We start from the raw sequence: 21871 nt of genomic DNA, 5'->3' as shown, positions 1-21871 counted from the left end.
ATATAGACAAAACCTATGTTTATTTCTATTACAGCATGTCATAGAATGTGGGTTCCCGTTATTTATATAGAGAGATGAATTCTATCATCAGTCACTCTTTTCCAACTGGCATAACTTTAACTCAGGGAAAAATAATTAGAAAGCTTTAGAGTTTTTAATAGCTGTTTGTGAACCTCAGATGTAACTAAACAATTTTCCAGATTTACCTATTAAAAAATGGCCCATGGAGTTATACGTGGATAGAGAAAATCAATTGATAAAGGTAAATAATCCTATTGAAACATTTACTATTTATTTTGGATACAACTGTTTTAAACAAACTGATTAGTTCCCTTTATGGTTTCACCCTTGAAAGCACAAACCATTTTGTTCTTCGTCATTGTTGCATGACATTCCATTTGACAGTTGGCTTATTTTTAGCCAGACTATCAAAGTATTTTCAACTGGACTGTCATTGCACTTGAACATGGAATCTTGTAACCTGAGGAACTGCACTCGGAAAAAGAAGAAACTTCTAACAAATGGGAAATTATAAATCTAGACCAACCCAAACTTGTACTGGTAATTATTATTATATCCGTAAATGTAGCATGGTTGAATAGTAGTTACAGATAATTAACATTTCATTGGACTGTCTGTTAATTTCTACATGGAGGATATGACTGTTGAGAAGATTATCTGAACTTAAATTATTTTTCTCTGAAGGATTTTTAGAGAAAATAGAAAATTTCTTACAAAAGCATATTAGTTGTTAGGTATAATGTTCCTAGGAATACTGATGAAGATAGAAATTTTAGAATTATATCTTAAATATCCAGTATTTGAAACCTAAAAACTTTTGTCTAGAATCTAGAGATTGCTATAATTAAAATGCAATAAAATCAAATGAAATAAGTAAAAAATATTCTGTGTAAATATATTATTCAATATCAAATGGGTTCTTAATTACTACAATTCAATATGATTGCATTTTAGTTATAAGCATCTGCATTTTAAGCTCACAATCAGTAATTTAAATATTGTAGAATTTAGAATAAGAGACTGAGTTTTAATTACTTGTATGTTATGATCTGTGTCTATATTTGTAAAACACAGCTATGACTCTGTCCCATTTGTTTTTCTTTCCTAGATGAATGGAAGAAGAAAGTCAGTGAATCTTATGTTATTATAACAGAAAGATTAGAAGATGACCTGCAGATTGAAGAAAAAGAACTTGCAGAACTAAGGCACATATTTAGGTAAAGTTCTCAGTATTATTTTTTGGTATAAATATCTTTATTAATTATCTTGTTTTTAAATACATCTATATTTAAAAATGCAACCCATATAACCTCAGATATTGCTAGGCATGTTAAGTCCTAAAATATAAGGTTAACCCTTCTTGACCATTCATATAGCCCATAAAATGCAAATATTTTATCTCCTTAAAAAATGATTTGCATGCTCCCATTGCTAAAGTTTAAAAAAAAAAAAAGAGAGAATCAAATAAGGGCTGACTTTTGAATACAAGCTGTTGCTGGTCTGAATAATCTTCCCTGGAATTAGGTCTTTCTTGTAAGCCACACCAGCAACAAAAAGCAAGGCTTCTCTTCCCAAATGGTGATAGAATATTGGCCATGTTGTTCTTTTTGAACTACTAGGGTAAGTCCAATTTTAACAAACCTTCTGGTCTCTCCACATTTAAAGGCTGCCCATTAATGGAACTGACTATCATTCTGCCCCTGAACAATCATATAACAATGTGTAATACTGGCTTCAAGCTTTCTGTGGGTTTTGTTCATGATATCGAGAGAAAAATAATCTAGCATAGTGTCACAACCTTGGAAGACACAAAATGTTCAGAAAAGAGGGGCAGGACCCTTATATATACAAGCAGTGTTCTGGTGAAATGGAATCTGGCATTGAGAAACTAGTTGCATTTTAGAGGGTCGGCTTAAGTTAGCTGCTTGGCCAAGGAGAAGTTCCATGTAGGCCACCTAGCTATGTTGACTTTTACCTGAGTTATTCATCTAATGTAGTCATGACAAAGAACTCCCTCTATTTTACTTGGAAAACAAGTGTGAAGCAGTGGCCAAATGGCATATTTTCCATGAGAAATTTCAGCTACAGTAAATATGCAAAGTTCATGTAACTGGCAATTAAAGTTATTCATGTATAATACAGTTTACATGAAATTGTCAGTGGGTTACTAAGGCTTTTTCAAGTGGTTAATTTATAATTTGGGAAATAGTTAATTCCCTGTGTTAATTTGGCCCAAAATGATAAATCAGCATTGATACTAGTGATGAGATACCCCGGGCTGACTTTGGCAAGTACTTAAACATGAGCAGTTACGGGAAAAACATCTCAAACTCCAGTAGAGATTTGACTGGCATTGGTATAATAGATTTATACATACATATTTATTTTGCTGTAAAAGAGATAAAAATGTAGAACTTAATCATAAGTTCTCTAACTCTAATTGACTCAGATAAATATGCTGAATAAAATGTGGTTAAACTGAAGAGATTTTCTTCAACTTCATGAATTCAAAACTTCATCTATTAATTTATTTTTTTAATTTAAGACATACTGTGCAAGTATGTCAAGGCTAATTTAAATAGACATATCCCTTTTAAGGATTAAGCTTAACAATGGGGTTGAGATGTAAGTTTTTTCTCATACTCCCTCAACAACAGACCGTTGTTTTTATAGGTCTTGCTATAGCTGACTTTTCCTACATTTCCAATATCTGAATAAATCTGACCTCTTTTTTACTAATTAATATTGGGATGAGAAGCAAGAAATAGTGTCAGGGAGACTATAGTTCAGAATGTATTGTGCCAACTATATTCAAGTTGTTATTCCAGACTCGTCATATATAAGACATTGGGTAATTTTCACCATGACTCTGTCTGGTAAATATGAATCCTGACGGATGATAAATTAAGGACTAAAGACATTGTATCTTATCAAGATCATATGATCAGTAAGTGCTGGAACTCTGATTTATGGCAAGGTCAGCCTGACTCCATAGAGAGAAGTCTTCCTATACTTCCTACACACTGTTCCTGTTCCAGAAGTTCATAATCCAGTTTAGGGGAAAGACATATATAAATATCTCACAGAGGACAGTCTACAAGTGAGAAATGGAAAGAAAAATAAAATAGTTAAAAAAAAAGATTTGGATGGCTTGATTTATTCATCAATTTTAAAAAGCATTCCACATAAAAGGCATACTTAAGTAAAGATATATAGGCAAGAATGGATGAGTACCATGGAAAGTCTGGAGGAGCCAAGAAAAACTAATGTCTTGATCATTTTATCTAAGTGAGTAAGAAAGTAATACCAGTCAGTATAACGGTTTACAGTGATACAAGCATAGTTTTAAACCCAGTTTCTTTTATTTACAAACTATGTATCCTTGGATATATGATTTAATCTCTCCGAGCCTTGTTTGCATCTGTAAGATGAAATTAATAATAACAACCTCATGGGATGTTTGCAAAATGATGTCAATTAAATGCTGACTAGAAGGCCTAACACACAGTAGGCATGGAATAATTGAAAATTTCTATTATCGTGATTGGATAAATAAGGGCAGTTAGAAAGACTGAAGACTGTTACCTACTGGAAATAACAAATAGTTTATTAAAAATTAGGAAGCAAGAAAGCTAGGATTAAATGTTTTAATATAAACAGGATGTTTTCAAAAGTAAAAATGTAAAATGTTAGAACAATTCAGGATGATGCCAAAATCTGAAATATATCTTTTAAAGATTGTGATCAAAAGGGATTTGGCTACAGTACTAGAAGGCTCATCAAAATGGATGTCAAATTCCCTAAGAATAATAGTAGGGCATTTTATGGGGAAGAAGACTGATAGCCTGGCATTGAAGCTGTTAAGGAAGTGACAGAAATGTCCCATTAGCCAAAAGCGATAATAATGAAGCTGCGGAGAGGATTACCGCTAGCCTAGACTCATGTTTCTCCAAGGGCTAGGAACCTTCCACAAGAGAGTAACCAGCAGTGCTTGCTAAAATTTTAGATTCTATGATTCCAGCCCATATCAAATGAATCACAATCTCTGGAGATGACTTCCAGAACCTGAATTTATAACAAGCTCCTCAGGTAATACTTTTGCATGCTAAAATGATACTTCTGTTAAAGTTTAAAAACTACTTCTAGAAAGATATTCAAGTTGCACTGAAAACTCTGCCTCAGGTGATATTGGTGAAGGGATGAGGAACATGAGAATAGAAAGCAGGCAACTAGTATGGCCTACAGAGATTCAAGGAGGTAAGCAAACAAACAAACATAAATAGAGTACTCTGTCTCATTCCATCAAGACAGATTGCATCATTGGGAAAGAAAGTCAGTCATGCCTAGGGCAAAGGTCTGAGGGTTTTTCTTTTCTCTAGAATAAAATGATGGATGACAAGGAAAGAAAAGAATGGGGTGCTGAGAATATAAATTGTCTTACTCATTGACTCATCAAAATTTTAAGGCATTTGGGAATATTAAACATAATGTTGTATGAGATCACATTTGAGAATCTAGAACATTTTGGATGCTAAATAAATGTTAGAATCTTTTTCTCTCTCATCTTTACCCATGCCTTATATAATGCAAGGAATACTTCTGTGATAAACAACTGTGTTATGCCTCATGACACCAGGCTTTCTCTAAACATGTAGACAAGAGGAAAATGATATAAGATGTCCAAAAAGAAGCATTTGACACCAGAGTCACAGGTGGAGGATCACTGGTATAAACATGGATTTAGCAGATATTTGGAGTTTTTATTTGTGTTTACTTGCCAATAAATTTCTTTATGGGATTCAAGGTAGATTCTAATTCCATTCATTAAAAGATACTTTCACACCATTGTGCACGTAGACTTCTGTTGGCTCACACAGATTATCTCCCAGTATAGGCTTCACCCAAATATAGTATACAGCAAGATAGTAATAAATTTTAAAATGATAAGAAGAACTAAACCATTGTTTTCTAGGCCAATTTATAGCAGCTTTGGGATGAAAGCTTGATAGGTAAAGAAGAAGGATGGAAATGGAGTATTCTCTCATCTTCCACAATAAAGTTGCATTCACTCATAATTTTGGATATGTGTTGAAACAGATGAAAGATAGGAAGAGATGAAGAAAAAAAGAAAGTGGAAGAAGGAGAACCAGAAGTGGTACATTGGAATGTCATTGTCTGTATTTCCTCCTTTGTGCTTTCCCTAATCTTTGTTTATCAGTATAATAGCTCTTACTATGTGGTGTTATTTAATCCATTTACAGGTCTGTTTAACCACTAGTATATGTGTTCACTAAAGGCAGCTTCTTTGTCTTATTTAGCTTTATTTATATTTGTGTTTATTTGTAATATTTATTTATATAGCACTTGAAAGGAAAACTAACAACTTAGTGTCTACCATATACAACATACTACTAGGTATTTTAATACACATTAGCTTATACAATCCCAACTGTATATGCATAAAGTGCTTTAGCACAGTGATTGGCACATGGTAAACACACACAAAAGATGTTAGTAAAAACTAATCATCATTGTTTATGTTAACAACCTCTGGGGTAGGCATTCATTGCACTTGCCATTTTATACCTAAAGAAAATGAAGCTAGTCAAATTAGTGAACATGGAACATTTCCCAGGATTAATCACATCCTGGGTCACAAATCAGGACTCAACCAGTACAAAAAGGTTGAGATCATACCATGCATATTTTCAGACTACAATGCTATGAAACAAAGTCAACCATAAGAAATTTAGAAGGACCACAAATACATGGAGGTTAAAGAATGTCGTACTAAAGAATGAATCGGTCAACCAGGAAATTAAAGAAGAAGTTTAAAAATACATGGAAGCAAATGAAAATAAAAGCATCAGTTTGAAATCTTTGGGTTGCAGAAAAGGCAGTGCTAAGAAGGAAGTACATAGCAGTAACAGGCCTTCCTCAAGAATCAAGAAAATTCTCAAATACAAAATCTAACTGTACAAATAAAGGAGCGGAAAAAAGAACAAATGAAGACTAAATCCATCAGGAGAAAGGAAATAATAAAGATTAGGGCTGAAATCAATTATACAGAAATCACATAAACAGTAGAACAGATCAACGAATCTAGGAACTGGTTCATTGAAAGAATTAACAAGATTGACAATCCCTACCCAGGCTTACCAAAAGAAAAGAGAAAGGAACCAAATAATGAAAATCATTAATGAAAGAGAAGAGATCACAATCAACACTGAAGAAATACAAATAATTATAAGAGAAAACTATATGCAAACAAATTAGGCAATCTGGAAGAAATTGATAAATTCCTAGAAACACATATACTACCAAAACAGAAACAGGAAGAAATAGAAAAATCTGACCAGACCCACAACCACCAAAGAAGTAGAATCGATAATAAAACATCTTCCAAAAAACAAGAGTCCAGGGCCAGATGCCTTCCCAGAGGAATTCTAGACATTTAAAGAAGAACTAATACCTATTCTTCTGAAACTGTTCCACAGAATAGAAATGGAAATAAAACTTCCAAATTCATTCTATGAGGTCGACATTACCTTGATTCCAAAATCAGAAAAAGACTCTACTAACAAGGAGAATTATAGAACAATATCCCTAATGAACATAGTTGCAAAACTTCTCAACAAGATACTGCTAATTAGACCCAATAGTACATTAAAAGGATTATTCATCATGACCAAGTGGAATTTTCCTGGGCTGTGAGGGTGGTTCAACATCCATAAATCAATCAATGTGAAAAGGTACATTAGTAAAATAAAGGGTAAGAACCATATGATCTCATAGATGCAGAAAAAGCATTGACAAAAATACCACATCCTTTCTTGATAAAAAACCCCAAGAAAATAAGGATAGAGGGAACATACCTCAACATCATAAAGGCCATAAATGAAAGACCAACTGCTTATATCATCCTCAATGGGGAAGAACTGAGAGCATTTCCCCTAAAGTCAGGAAAACAACAGGTATGCCCATTCCACCGTTGTTCAACATAGGACTGGAAGTCCTTACCTCAGCCATCAGACAACAAAAAATAAATGAAAGGTATCCAAATTAGCAAAGAAGTCAAACTTTCACTCTTCACAGGCAACATGATACTCTATGTGGAAAACCTGAAAGACTCCATCAAAAACTACTAGAACTACTACAGGCATTCAGCAAAGTTGTAGGATATAAAATCAACACACAGAAGTCTGTTGCATTGCTATACACCAACAATGAAGCAGCAGAAAGAGAAATCAAAGAATCGGTCTCATTTATAATTGCACAAAAAACCATAAGATATCTGAGAATAAACATGATCAAGAAGGTAAAAGATCAGTTCTCTGAGAACTTTCCATGAAAACATGGCAAAACATTCCATTCTCATGGATTGGAAAAACTAACTTTCTTAAAATGTCTATACTACCCAAAGCAATCTACATATTCAGTTCAATCCCTATCAAAATAACACCAGCATTTTTCACAGAGCTAGAACAAACATTTCTAAAATTTATATGGAACCAGAAAAGACTCCAAATAACCAAAGTAATGTTGAAAAAGATAATCAAAGCTGTAAGCATCACAATTCTGGACTTCAGATGTATGACACAGTTATAATCATCAAGACAGCATGATACTGGCACAAAAACAGGCATAGTGATCAATAGAACAGAAGAGAGAACCCAGAAATGGACCTTCAACTCTATGGTCAACTCATCTTTGACAAAGCAGGAAAGAATATCTACTGGAAAAAGGACAGTCTCTTCAGTAAGTGGTGTTTCAAAAAACTCGAGAGCCACATGCAGAAGAATGAAACTGGACCAACCTCTTACACTATACACAAAGATAAATTCAAAATGGACGAAAAGACTTAAAGGTAAGGCAAGAATCCATCAAAATCCTAGAGGAAAACATGGGCAGCAACCTCTTTGACCTCGGCCACAAGAACTTCTTCTAGACACATCTGTGAAGGCAAGGGAAACAAAAGCAAAAATGAACTATTGGGACTTCATCAAGATAAAAAAGCTTCTGCACAGCAAAGGAAACAATCAACAAAACTAAAAGGCAACCTACGGAATGGGAGAAGACATTTGCAAATGACATATTGGATAGAAGACTAGTATCTAAAATCTGTAAAGAACTTTCAAACTCAATACCCAAAAAGTAAAAAATCTAGTCAGGAAATTGGCAGAAGACATGAACAGACATTTTTCCAAAGAAGACATACAAATGCCTAACAGACACATGAAAAAATGCTCAACATCACTTACCACTAGAAAATACAAATCAAAACCACTATAGGATACCACCTCACACATGTCAGAATGGCTAAAATTAACGTGGGGAAAAAAAGGATGTTGGCAAGGATGCAGAGAAAGGGAAACCCTCTTCCACTGTTGGTGGGAATGCAAACTGGGCCAGCTCTCTGGAAAACAGTATGAAGTATGAGAACTTTCCTCAAAAAGTTAAAAATAGAGTTACCCTATGACACAGCAATTGCACTACTAGGTATTTACCCAAAGGATACAAAAATAGTGATTCAAAGGGGCACATGCACCCCAATGTTAATAGCAACACTATCCATAATAGCCAAAATTTGGAAAGAGTCCAGATGTCCACCATATATATATATATATATATATATATTCATGGAATATATATGGAATATATATGGAATATGGAATATATATGGAATATATATGGAATGTTGCTCAGCCATAAAAAAGAATAAAAAATTGCCATTTGCAATGATATGGATGGAACCAGAAGGTATTATCTAAGTGAAATAAGTCAGTCAGAGACAAATGCCAAATGACTTCACTCATTTGAGGAATTTAAGAAACAAAACAGATGAACATAGGGGAAGAGAAGGTAAATAAACTAAGATAAAAACAGACAGGAAGACAAACAATAAGAGACTCTTAACTATAGAGAACAAGCTGAGGATTGCTAGTGGGGATATAGGAAGGGGGGTGAAGGAATTGGGTGATGGGCATTCAGGAGGGCACTTGATGTAATGAAAATGGGGTGTTTTATGCAACTGATGAATCACAAAATTGTACTCCTGAAATTAATAATACACTATATGTTAACTAATTTGAAGTCCAATAAAACAAACAAAAACAAACAAACAAAAACGAATTTACAATCAGCCAATTAAAACCTAAACTGTCAGTTTGGAAAAGTAGACAATCTATAACAAATCCTTTTCTTCTTGCAACCTTCTTGGTCTTTCCCTAAATTTCAGCACAAGAATTAATCTATAAAATGCATCCACCTTTCAGAATATTTTGGACAGTAGTATGTTATTTTTGGCCAAATGTTCAAATGTTACATTTTAATTAGTTTCCAATTGTGGTCATGTCAGATACTTTCTTGAAAGGGTGAGGTCATGAGAAAGAAGTTTAATTGGATCACAAAACTGCATACTTTCCTGAATAAAAGGTAAAGGCTAAGAAAAGAGTTCATTATGCTACAAGAAAGAAAGTAACCTTTGGGTACAGAACTACCATTTTTAATGATTAAGGACAGAATTTACTGTTAGAAATATATTCATAATAGTGACTTCATTTTAATTAGGAACTTCATCCATACCCTAGCAAGCACTATGAACTCATTAGGATATGTTAAGTTACAGTATGGCATGGCAGGTGATGAAAAATGTAAGGGAAAATTAAAAAATAAATTGAGCTTAGGGTATTAGAATACATAAGTGATGTTCAATTGACAGCGAATTTGACATACACAGTTCCTTTAGAAGAGGCAAAAGAAGAGAATATGAAATATCTCTCCTAGGAATGATTGCATTAAAACCTTGAATATTTTAATTACATGTTTCAAAACAGAAACATTTGACTAGAAGTTAATGGGAAGTGAGAATTAGGATTCAAATATAGCCCCAGAGTAACTCTCATTAAAAAAATTACATTCCAGTTATTAAAGTTAAGATAAAAATTGTACTATTAAAATTGCACTTGACTGCCAAATATTGTGGGAGCCTATTTTCAGTTGATTCATTTTGTTGGCATTAATAGAAGTTGCATGAGTTCAAGGAGGATATAATTCAAGAGAAGAACAAAAACAACAGGCAATAGTTTAGTTGTGAGCAAGGAGCTCTTTAGGACTCTATACTGAGTTACGTATGGATGGTCAAGTCTACTTTAAGATTCAGTGAGCTAAGAATTGATTATTGAACAGAAAGTCACTAATATAATTCATGCTGTCGATTTTACTTTAGTAAACAATAGGTATTCATTTAGGGTTGTTCTTATTTTAGATAAAGCAATACATTTTAGCACCTTGTATTTTCTGTTTATTCAGCGTTTACTCTCTTTGCAGAGCTGATTGGGGCATTAGAGACCAGGACCAAGACTAATGCTGAGATCAGTTGCAGAATTCTATCTAGCATGCATTTTCTCAGCACTGATGCACTTAAAGGATCCAGGAATAGTGAGTAGTTCATACGAAGTAGATGTTGAGAACATGATTATTAAGAACAGAGGTGGAGCACACAGTTGGTGTTTAGTAGGTGTGGTGCCAGACTGTTTGAACACATCATCAACGTTAGATCATGGAATAAGAAAGCAACTGAATATGTCTTCTCATAAAACTTTTCAGTGTAATCTTTTTGTTCCCGTTTGGATTTTCAAGATCTCCTGTTTTCTTCCTCTTTTGTTGTTTTAGTATCTCCAGTGTTGAAAATAGCCTTACTATTGACATGATGCCCTGGACTTGTATTACAAGATTGTGATTCTAGTAGTTGTTCTGAATCACTGAGAGGTGCTAGGTGTCAAAACAGCCAACTTGGTAATCTTTTAAGAGCGTATGAAGACAAGGTCAGACATTTTCTAGGAGCCTGAATGAGAGTCACCATGAGCATTAAATACTTACATCTATAGAATTGTCAAAATCAGGAAATTTTACAGGTTGTCAAATGTGAGAGATCGAAGAAGGTCAAACTTAGTTTGAAAACTGTGCTAAAACTCTCCCAAGATTTAGACTGTGCAGGGGAAGTTGTACATTCAGTGACCTTGTTAATAATATAATAATAATAAAATAACCATTTATTGATAACATATGTGCTAGGTACTACAGGAAGCCCCAAACTCGTGTATTCTTCACAACAATATAATCTCTACGTATTATTTTAATCACTTTATAACTGAAGAAATTACAGCTTGAAGAGGTTTAACAACTTGTCCAAATTGGAGAGGAGGGGGAAAAAAGACTACTTAAAAGGTAGAAGCAGGATAGGATTTCAATCCTGGTGCAAATAGCTGTTAAGGATTACCTACACTGCTGAACTGATTCCACTTTTAAAACATCAAAATATGGCAGGTATTGCTATATAATATTAGAGATACACATTGAAAAACTAATTTTCTCAAGGGTTTATTGCTACAGAGAAGCTCCCAAGCCTCCCCTTTCAGCGTTTGCCATTAAGTTCATTATAGTTAGCTCAAAAGGTACTTCCTTCCCTCTTCTTTTAGGCTGAAGGTTACATATTTCTTTACATTTAACCGAAGCTTCCCTTTCCTTCCCCATGCAATACTTTGTTTTCTGTCTTTTGATCTTATTGTGTGTTTTCACTGCTGGGTAATGGAAGGACCAAGAAAGAAAAGGCAATGCAGCTCACAGTTTCTAAATCATTGTCAATCAACATTTTCAAGTGCTAGTCACAATTTTTTCTTTTTTTTATATTTTTTATTTATGGACACTGATTTCCTACAAACCTTAAGAGAAAAATCCCATCTGCCGAGCTTTAAAAGCAGAGTTCAGCTCTTCAAAAAACCTGTACTATTTGAAATCATAACCACAGAGAAGACCTCCGTGAATGCACTTGTAAGTCTGAGCTGCTGAGTGCACTTTGTTTAGTACTATCTATTAAGTTTAATTTCTCCAAGACATCTGTAATACAATTGGCTTTAAGGGTTTAGAAGCCTGGCCCAGGCCAAGGCCACACATTTCCAAGAACCATGTTATTTTGTGAAGTTAATGCACATACCATAAAATAGGTATACCATTTACAATTGGGTTCATTTTCAATAGATGTTTAAAACAGTAGTATTTTCATCGGAATTTTTTTTTTTTTACATATTTCATTGAACTAGGGGAAAGTACAGAAAGAAGTGAATTAAACTCTTACCTATTTTTCCCAAAATCCTTGTCTCCTTGCTCTCTTATATTATATTAACATGTGTAAAGATGACTGAGTTATTGTACATATAGCATTCCAAAGCAAGTTGAGGTATATTTCTCAATACGAATAAGCATGTCTGTGGACTTCACCGCTGAAAAGTTGAACAGGCAAAGCAGGAAGGTTATGAGGATGGGGAAGTTCTAGAATGTTCTCTGAAAACAAACCTCTGGGCTTGCCCTTGCTACTGAAAGCTTTTCACTGAGATCCTTCAATGTCCCTAGATTTAGAGGTTTTCTCGTTTTAGCAGCGCCCTGACAATAGCACCTTTTCTTTTGTATTTTAAATATTCCAATAGCTTTTGAAGTGCTTAACTGGGTGCCATGATGATAATGTCCTGAATTTTAGTACCTTTCAAGTGTAAGTACTTTACAAATGATATGGAAGGCTCACTCCCAAAGACTATGATATCTCACTAAAGCTGCTGGAGATTTAAATAGGCAGGAAGCAGCATGAAATTGACCTGGGAGGCCAAGGATATGATCTCATTTCTACTGAAAAATGCCCTGGGAGTACGAAGGACTTCAAGAGGTCAGGAATTTCAGCTTGACATTCCTTTTCCAAGGCTACCTGTGACTCTCTGGGGCCCTCCTGGGGCAATGGTCTTTGTTCAGACAAAGTCAAGGATTTTACTAATTGAATCACTAACACTCCTCCCCTCCAGGGATTGTATCATAGTACCTGATCAGAGTTTAGACCTTCTTTATCTGTGAAATCTGACCCTGTCAGAGTACAAGGAAACTTTGCTTCAGGCAGAATTTGTAAAACATCGGGATTATATTCCTCTCTTCAATCTCTCATCAAATTCTACCTGTTTTTTTTTTTTTTTTTCTCCTTTTTGGAGAGATTTCTTGAATTTCTCCATAAATGTGAGGTGAAATTCTGAATGTGAATGAGTTTACTTTCAAATATCTGTTTTCGGTTTCTATTATACATAAGTTTTAATTCATAAAGTTGCCTTGGAAAGTTTGAATTATACGTAGAACACAAAACTGCACAACAGTCGTTAATTTAAACTTGGTCTCTCAAACTTTCAAATTACTTTCTCTGGACTTAAATTATTCTTCATATGGATCCATTTTCAAAATTCTTTTTCTAAGTACATCAAAACCCTAGAAAAGATATATTTCTGAATTTATAATAACATGATTCCCTTTTATAGTTTTTGAAGTGAAAATTAATAAACTAAAAGGTGAAATTTTTGATCATATGACAAAATTTTTTCAGCTCTGATGATGCCTTCAGTAAAGTCAACTTAAATTACCGCACAGAAAATGGGCTGTCTCTACTTCATCTATGTTGCATATGTGGAGGTGAGTGCTTGAAACTCAATACTTTATAAACTAGTTATATGTCTGTGTGATCAATTATTTTAGTTGCTGAATAGTCCAAAGGACAATTCTATTCATGCTCAATTTTCTTTTTTGCTTTATCCCTAAACCCTGAAAAACTTCAGTTGAAGCAGTAACTACCAGGCAGATGTTCCAATTGATTTAGCTCTGAATTTAGGTTGCATTGTGTTCCTATGCTGAACCAAGTCACTTAATTTGCTTGAAAAAAAAAAAAAAAATCATTTTTCAGTATTGGCCATGCCAGTCAGAGATTAGGTTAAATTCAGAAGCACTTAAAGCATTCCCTAAAATAACACATTGCAATTGCTTTACAATCTGTAGTAAAATATGTGTAAGGTAAGATAAATGCCAAAAATGAAAATCTCAAAGTGAAGATTGATCAAAAGGAAGAGTTAGAGTTTGATTTGGCTCACATTCTGTTTTATTTTGTTCCTTAATGAATCCCAAGTATGGGCATATGGTAGATACTTAATCAATGTATTAAATAACAAATGATTAATATTAACTTTGTTAATACCAACTACTATTCATTGAACTCAGGTTTTTAAAGAAAACCCTAATGCAGAAATACTGACTCTAATCATATTTCTTAACCATTCCTCCCAAACTAAGCAGGCTCTGCTTAACAGGTCTTCCTCCCAAATTTAAATATGCTTTCTCAACCTTAGTCATTTCTTCCAGATTTCTTTAATCTAAATAAGCTCTGTTGCTAATAATATTCTGAGACATCCTGTACAACTAGATTTCTATCTAAGCTTTTTCACTAATAGCTTTTTTTTTACTTTTTAAATTTAAATTCAATTGCTAACATATAGTATAATACCCAGTGCTCATCCCATCAAGTGCTCCCCAGTGCCCGTCACCCAGTCACCCCATCCTCCAACTCACCTCCCTTTCCACAATCCTTTGCTTGTTTCCCAGAGTTAGGGGTCTCTCATGGTTTATCTCCCTCTCTAATTTTTCCCACTCAGTTTCCCTCCTTTCCCTTATAATCCCTTTCACTATTTCTTATATTCCCCGTATGAGTGAAACCATATGATGATTGTCCTACTCTGATTGACTTACTTCACTCAGCATCATACCCTCCAGTTCCATCCATGTTGAAGCAAATGGTGGGTATTCGTCCTTTCTGATTCTGAGTAATATTCCAGTGCATATATAGACCACATCTTCATTATCCAGTCATCTGTGGAAGGACATCATGGCTCCTTCCACAGTTTGGCTATTGTAGACATTGCTGCTATGAACACTGGGGTGCAGATATCCTGGTGTTTCACTACATCAATACCTTTGGCAGAAATACCCAGTAGTGCAATTGCTGGGTCATAGGGTATCTCTATTTTTAACTTCTTGAGGAACCTGCACATTGTTCTCCAGAGTGGCTGTACCAGTTCACATTCCCCCCAACAGTGCAAGAGGTTCCCCTTTCTCCACATCCTCCCCAACATTTGTTGTTTCCTGTCTCGTTAATTTTCCCCATTCTCACTGATATGAGGTGGTATCTCATTGTGATTTTGATTTGTATTTCCCCGATGGCAAGTGATGTGGAGCATTTTCCCCTGTGCATGTTGGCCGTGTCTATGTTTTCTTTGGAGAAATTTCTGTTTATGTCTCCTGTTCATTTCATGACTGGATTGTTTGTTTCTTGGGTGTTGAGTTTGATAAGTTCTTTATAGATCTTGGAAACTAGCCCTTTATCTGATAATGTCATTTGCAAGTATCTTCTCCCACTCTGTAGGTTGTCTTTTAGTTTTGTTGATTGCTTCACTGTGAAGAAGTTTTTATCTTAATGAAGTACCAATAGTTCATTTTTGCTTTTGTTTCTCTTGCCTTCATAGATGTATCTTGCAAGAAGTTGCTGTGGCCAAGTTCAAAAAGGGTGTTGCCTGTGTTCTCCTCTAGGATTTTGATGGATTCTTGTCTCACGTTTAGATCTTTCAACCATTTTGAGTTTATCTTTGTGTCTGGTGTAAGAGATTGGTCTAGTTTCATTCTTCTGCACGTGGCTGTCCAATTTTCCCAGCACCACTTATCAAAGAGACTACCCTGTTTCTGGTGGATATTCTTTCCTTATTTGTCAAAGATGCATTGACCATAGAGTTGAGGGTCCATTTCTGGGTTCTCTCTTCTGTTCCATTGATTTATGTGTCTGTGTTTGTGCTAGTACAACACTGTCTTGATGATCACAGCTTTGTAATACAGCTTGAAGTCAGGCATTGTGATGTCCCCGGCATTGGTTTTCTTTTTCAACTTTCCTCTAGCTATTTGGGGTCTTTTCTGATTCCACACAAATCTTAAGATGATTTGCTTCAACTCTCTGAAGAAAGTCCATGGTATTTTCATAGGTGTCGCGCGCACCGGGGGCGACAACCGTCCAGGGATGAGGGTAAGGGAATGAGGAAAAGAAAAGAGACATAAACAGAGTGGGAGCAGGAGGGACATATGGCTGGATTCAGCCACAATGCCAACTTTATTTGTATTATTCACTCTTTTATAAAGCAGGGTTGTTTAACAAGCAGGATATTTTAAGGTTAGTTCTCCAGACATGTCCTTTCACAGTAGATAGCAACAGTATGCGCCCTTGAATAGATAGCAATAGTATGCGTCCTTGAGCCACAAGCCTTCAACAACAAGGGTGAGACAGGTGGGCCGCGGTTGGAAGAGTCAACAGAGAGCCATTGCTCGATCCATTAACCCCTTCCTGGCACGTGGCTCCCAACACATAGGGATTGCATTGAACGTGAAAATTGCCCTTATAGCATAGAAATTATAGCATAGACATTTCACAGTATTTATTCTTCCAAGGCTGCACGGCTCACCTCCCCACGGTTTCCTGGTTGCCCCACTTGCTGGGGCTCTCCTTCCCCATCTTTGTTCTTCTCTCTACCTCCACAGGAGTGATCACTTTTCTCTCTGTAGCCTTCCAGTCCTTCTCTCTTTACATATCAGATCGAAGTCTTGGGTGTTCAGGGTGTTCTGAAAGCAATCTAGGTACGTCTGTGGGACCTGGTGAATTGAGGATCCCTGCTCTTCTGCCACCTTGCCTCCTCTCTTCACTAACAGCATATTAAAATGAGTGTTTTTATATTTTAAAATCAACTGATGATGAGAATACTACAGAAAAAATGTAACACAAGTGCATTAAAATAATGCAGCATTGATAGAAAGTTCTGTAAGTGAAATAGAAATGTTCACGAATAAGGAAGGCTATCAGTTAATAGAAAACTTTAGAGGGAACCCTGGGTGGCGCAGCGGTTTGGCGCCTGCCTTTGGCCCAGGGCACGATCCTGGAGACCCAGGATCGAATCCCACGTCGGGCTCCCGGTGCATGGAGCCTGCTTCTCCCTCTGCCTGTGTCTCTGCCTCTCTCTCTCTCTCTGTGACTATCATAAATAAATAAAAAAAAAAATTAAAAAAAAAATAGAAAACTTTAGAAATGGCCTGCAGACTAGCAGTCTGATATTTTTAAATATTTTATTTATTTGAGAGAGAGAGCACGAGCATGAGCGAGTTGAGGGGGGTCGGTCAGGAGAGGGACATACAGACTCCACCCTGAGCAGAGAGCCCAAGGCAGGCGATCCCAGAACCCTGAGAAAATGACCTGAGCCAAAATCAAGAGTCAGACATTGAACCCAACCACTCAACCACCTGAACCAGCCAGTGCCACGGGGCTGACATTTTCATACATCATTGTGAATTTATCATTAAGTCAAAGAAAGATTTCAAAGTTACTTGGTCTACCCCCACAACCATTCAGCCTTCTTTCACTTTTCTCTTTCAGGCAACAAGTCACATGTTAGAACCCTTATGTTAAAAGGACTTCGCCCATCTCGACTGACAAGAAATGGATTTACAGCCTTGCACCTGGCAGTCTACAAGGTATGATATTTTTGTTCCCATAATATTGTATTACGACTAAGGATGATGTGTGTCTTTAGACTGCTGCTGCCCTTCTTCTTCTCTTCCTCCTCCTCCTCTTTTCTTTCTTTTCTTTTTTCATGGCAAATTGATAATCATGAAAAACATTCAGAGTGATCAGAGCATTATATTACTGGATGAAGTCCTTTCTCTATATTGAGTTGGTTTCATCTATAAACCAGACACATGCTCTTTCTAATGCTTTCCATGTTTAACTCATTTAAGTCTCACAAGAAATCGGTAAATGAATATTGTTTTTATCCGAAGATTACATAGCTAGTCAACAAGTTAGCCAGGATTTAAGACCTGGCCATCTGGTCCCCTTGCCAGAGCTTTCACCAGGAAACCAAGCTGCCTCTGTACAGAAGAGGATGACAGTGAAAGAAGGGCATTGAAGCTACATTTCTTTTTCTGCACATTTTCCTTAATTGACAATCTTTCTAGAGGCACATAGGTGGCTCAGTTGGTTAAGTATCTGACTTTTGGTTTTGGCTCAGGTCATGATCCCAGGATCAAGAGATCCAGCCCCATGTGGGGCTCTGAACTGGGTGTGAAACCTGTTTAATATTCTCTCTCTCAATCTCTCTCTCTCTCTCTCTGCCCCTTCTGCCACCACCACCCAGATGTGGGCACTCATGTATCTCTCTCTCTCATAAATAAATAAATAAAATCTTTAAAAAAATCTGCAGAGTTCCCTATAGTATCCTTTTAGTTCTCCTACTTTTGCTTCAGCTTATATCCTTGCAACAGTTCCTGTTTCCCAACTAATCTCAGTACCTCATCAGAAAGTAAATATAAAAGTGGATTGGAAAAACTGGGATACTCAGTATTGGGATAGATCCCTGAGATTGTCATAAATATAAGTTATAGAATACCATAAAATATAAATTGTTCATGCCCTGAGTATAATAAGATTTTATTTCCTCTGGACTTAGTTAAGTATTACACTAAATTTTGTATACATTATTTCTTCAACTATTAATGTAACTTGTTGAGATGCATAATAGGGTTTATTTTATAGAAAAGGGAACTGAAGGTTAAAGTTAGAATCTAGTAAATGTGAAAATAATGATTGGAATCAAGAGCAGTTGGCTCACACTCTCAGACTCTCATTGTTATATTGCACATTTTGTTCTTTCTCAATTTCATGTGAATCTGTAACAGGATTTTCTTTCAGTTTTGTATGTGCAGGTGTTGGAGGGGGCAGCTGTTGCTCCTATCAGGATCACTTTGCACTACGTTCCCTCCCCCAACCTTTAGAGTTTATCACTGTGAGAGAAGACAGCCATGTTTTCCCCATGATCCAGCTTCACATATTCCTGTACTTTATTCATAGTGCAAATGCTCTAATACTCATTCTTTTTTTGCACCCGTCAATGCCTAGTCAACTTTTTTTTTTTTTTTTCTGGAAGAAAGTGTCAGTTATGTGCTAAATTGCTTTTAATACCTCCTAATCATCCTGTGAAATTTGAATTGAGGCTGAGTTCAGCATGTGTTCTGATGCTGGCTTTCCTGTTGAATAGTAGGAGGTGAAAGTAGAAGAGCTCTCCAAGGAATAGGAAGCCAGTAATGCATCATTAAGGCAGTATGCGAAACCATGAATTCTTAGTCTGTCTGGGAGATTCCTTTCTATATTAGTTTGTTTTCCTAACACTTAGTATGACACAACCACAGAAATGCATTCTGAATGATTTAGTGCTACAATCTTTACAGAATTTGTTACACTTCTGTTTATGAAAATTAAATTTCCGTGTTTAGAATTCCCTTTGCTCTATTTCTTCTGTTTTCATATATTTTACAGAAGGATATATGGACTAGCTTTTTTGTAGCAGGTTGAAACAAATTTAGAATCTTAGGACATAAAGTAGGCAAAAATTTTGAAAAGGCCATAATAGACGGCATGATTACTCTACTTATTCCTTAACAAAGGCAAAAACAGATTAAATTGACAATTTCCTTTAAAACACAGAAACAATATAAAGCAGCCATTTCTACTACCATTGCATTAAATCTAGTTCTAATTATCCATTCCTTGACCTGCTTAAGAAAAAGAATATTCACTTTACATAATCACAATACATGATCAAAATCAGAAAATTTAAGATTGATGCAATACTAGTTTCTAAATCTTAGTCCAAATTCAAATTTGATTACTTATCATATTAGTGTCATTTATAAAAATCTGTTTATTTATTTTTTCTTGTTTAGGATTGATTCCAGGATCATTCATTTTTAGTTTTCTTATTTCTGAATCTCCTTTTATCTGAAAAAATTTCCTTGCCTTTATTTCCTTTCCTTTCCTTTCCTTTCCTTTCCTTTCCTTTCCTTTCCTTTCCTTTCCTTTCCTTTCCTTTCCGTTTTAATATTTTGGCACATACAGAACAGTTGCTTCCATACATTTAGTTGGATTTTTATAAATATTGCAAGTGAAATTTATTTTTTTCTTACCACTCACAAAATGAATAATTTGATTTTCACATCTTTTTATTGGTCACATCATCAGCTTTTTAAATGATATGCCCTGGCATGCTGGGTCCACCTCAGGGCTGAGTAATTTTTACCAACAGGGCAATTCTGCTTTCATTATTAAATGGAACAGGTGTTTCGTTTTTTTTTTTTTTTTTTTTTTTTTTAATTCCATGTAGAAGATAGCACTCCTCTTATTTGTTTTGTTTGTTTTTGCTTTGTTTTTGTTTAGTTTTTTTTTTATATATATATAAGGGCTAGATTTATTGAGGTATAATTTAGGCACAGTAAAATTCACAATTTTAAGTGGACAATTTGAAGACTTTTAAAAACATATACAGTCATGTACTAATCATCAGTCATGGTGTAGTACTTTTCTATCATATAAAAAAGTTCCCCCCGTACCCTTTACAGTCAGTTCCCTCCTCTATCCCCATGGCTTCTGGAAACCACCATGTGTTTTCTATCAGTATAATTTTTCCCTTTCTAGAATTTTACAGAAATGCACTCCACTCAATATGTTTTCTTTTGTGTGTTCAGTAATTCATTTCTTTTATTGTAGAGCTGTATTTCTTTCTATGGCTATACTACCACTTGTTTAACAATTGACCTGTTATGGACGTTTTGGTTGTTTCCAGTTTTTGACTATTATAAATTAAGCTATTAACATACATGCAAAGATCTTTGTTTGAATATTTGTTTTTATTTCTCTTGGGCAATGCATAGGAATGGAATTGAAGGATCATATCATAAAGTGTATATTTTATAAGATAATGCAAAATCCTTTACCAAATTGACTATGTCATCTTCCATTTCCATCAACAATGTCTGAGATTCTAGTGGTTATATTACACTCTTGCCAACACTTGTCAATATTTATTTTTTAGCCTTTCTGTAGGATGTATATTAATATTTATGATAAATTTACATTTCACTAGTAACTAATGAAGTTAAATAGATTTTCATGTGCTTATTTGTCACATTTTTCCCCCTGTAATGTCTGTTTAAATCTTTATCCCATTTTTAAATTTTATTTATCGTTTTCTTGAATTGTAAAAAGAGATCTTTGTATATTTTGGATATGGGTCCTTTTTGGATATATATTTTGCAAAATTTTCCCCAGTTTGTGGCTTGCCTTATCATTTTCTTGTAGCAAAAATTGTATGCATTATTTCTTAACTGATTACTCTAGTGATTACACTATAGATCTTCAATAAATGCATGTACTGTCTCTTAATATTGGCCTGCTTCACTTTAAATGTAAGAACCTTCCATAGTATTGTTCCACTTTATATTCATCCTTTATACTATTGTTGCCAAATACTATATATATATATATATATATATATATATATATATATATGTTATAAACTCCAATATATTTTTAGGATTTTTGTGATAAACCCTTCATGTCTTTTAAAGAAAATGAGGGAAAATGTCTTTAGTTTTTAGCAGATTAGTTATAACAATCCCGTGTATGATTTTCTGTGTCAATGCTTTTTAGAGTTCATTGAGCTTAAGTCCATAAGTATATGCTTTCATCAAATTCAGAAATTTTGATCATTATTTTTTCAAATATGTATGTTAGAATGTTTGCTAATCTTCCACAGGTTACTGAGTCTCCATTTTCTTTTTATCTTCTTTCTCTCTGTTCTTAAAATTTAATTATTTCTAATGACTTGAATTCAAGTTCAAAAACTATTTCTCTGCCATATCCCATCTGATGCTAATCTGCTAAGAATTATTAATTTAAGATGCTGTGCTTTTCAGTAGGATTTCCCTTGATGTTAAAATATAATTTCAATTTCTTTTATAATTACTCATCTGTTCCTTTATTTTTCCATATTTTCCTGTAAATCTTGAAGCTATCATTCTGACTGCTTCAAATAGCATACCCTCAAATGAGAGATTTTTAGAAATGCAGAAC

At 34.9% G+C, this 21871-nt stretch overlaps 1 protein-coding gene across 4 annotated transcripts in view; it reads left to right on the top strand.

The window, feature by feature from the left end:
* The first annotated feature begins 378 nt into the window (after window positions 1-378).
* Window positions 379-21871, top strand: part of TNNI3K (TNNI3 interacting kinase) — a 283998-nt gene continuing 262505 nt past the window's right edge. For 2 of the 4 annotated variants that reach the window (XM_072754868.1, XM_072754870.1), the window contains exons 1-4: window positions 422-561; window positions 1130-1238; window positions 13436-13521; window positions 17342-17439. In XM_072754868.1, coding sequence (XP_072610969.1) covers window positions 522-561; window positions 1130-1238; window positions 13436-13521; window positions 17342-17439 — 333 coding nt within the window. In that variant the 5' untranslated portion in view covers window positions 422-521. Of the gene's footprint in view, window positions 562-1129; window positions 1239-9382; window positions 11854-13435; window positions 13522-17341; window positions 17440-21871 lie in introns of those variants that run through there. The other 2 variants (XM_026018089.2, XM_072754869.1) reach the window with 2 other exon arrangements.

The sequence above is a fragment of the Vulpes vulpes genome, chromosome 3, assembly GCF_048418805.1.
Source record: "Vulpes vulpes isolate BD-2025 chromosome 3, VulVul3, whole genome shotgun sequence".
NCBI lineage: Eukaryota > Metazoa > Chordata > Mammalia > Carnivora > Canidae > Vulpes > Vulpes vulpes.
The sequence above is the reverse complement of the archived record's forward strand: the minus strand, read 5'-3'. Positions and strand labels throughout refer to the sequence as shown.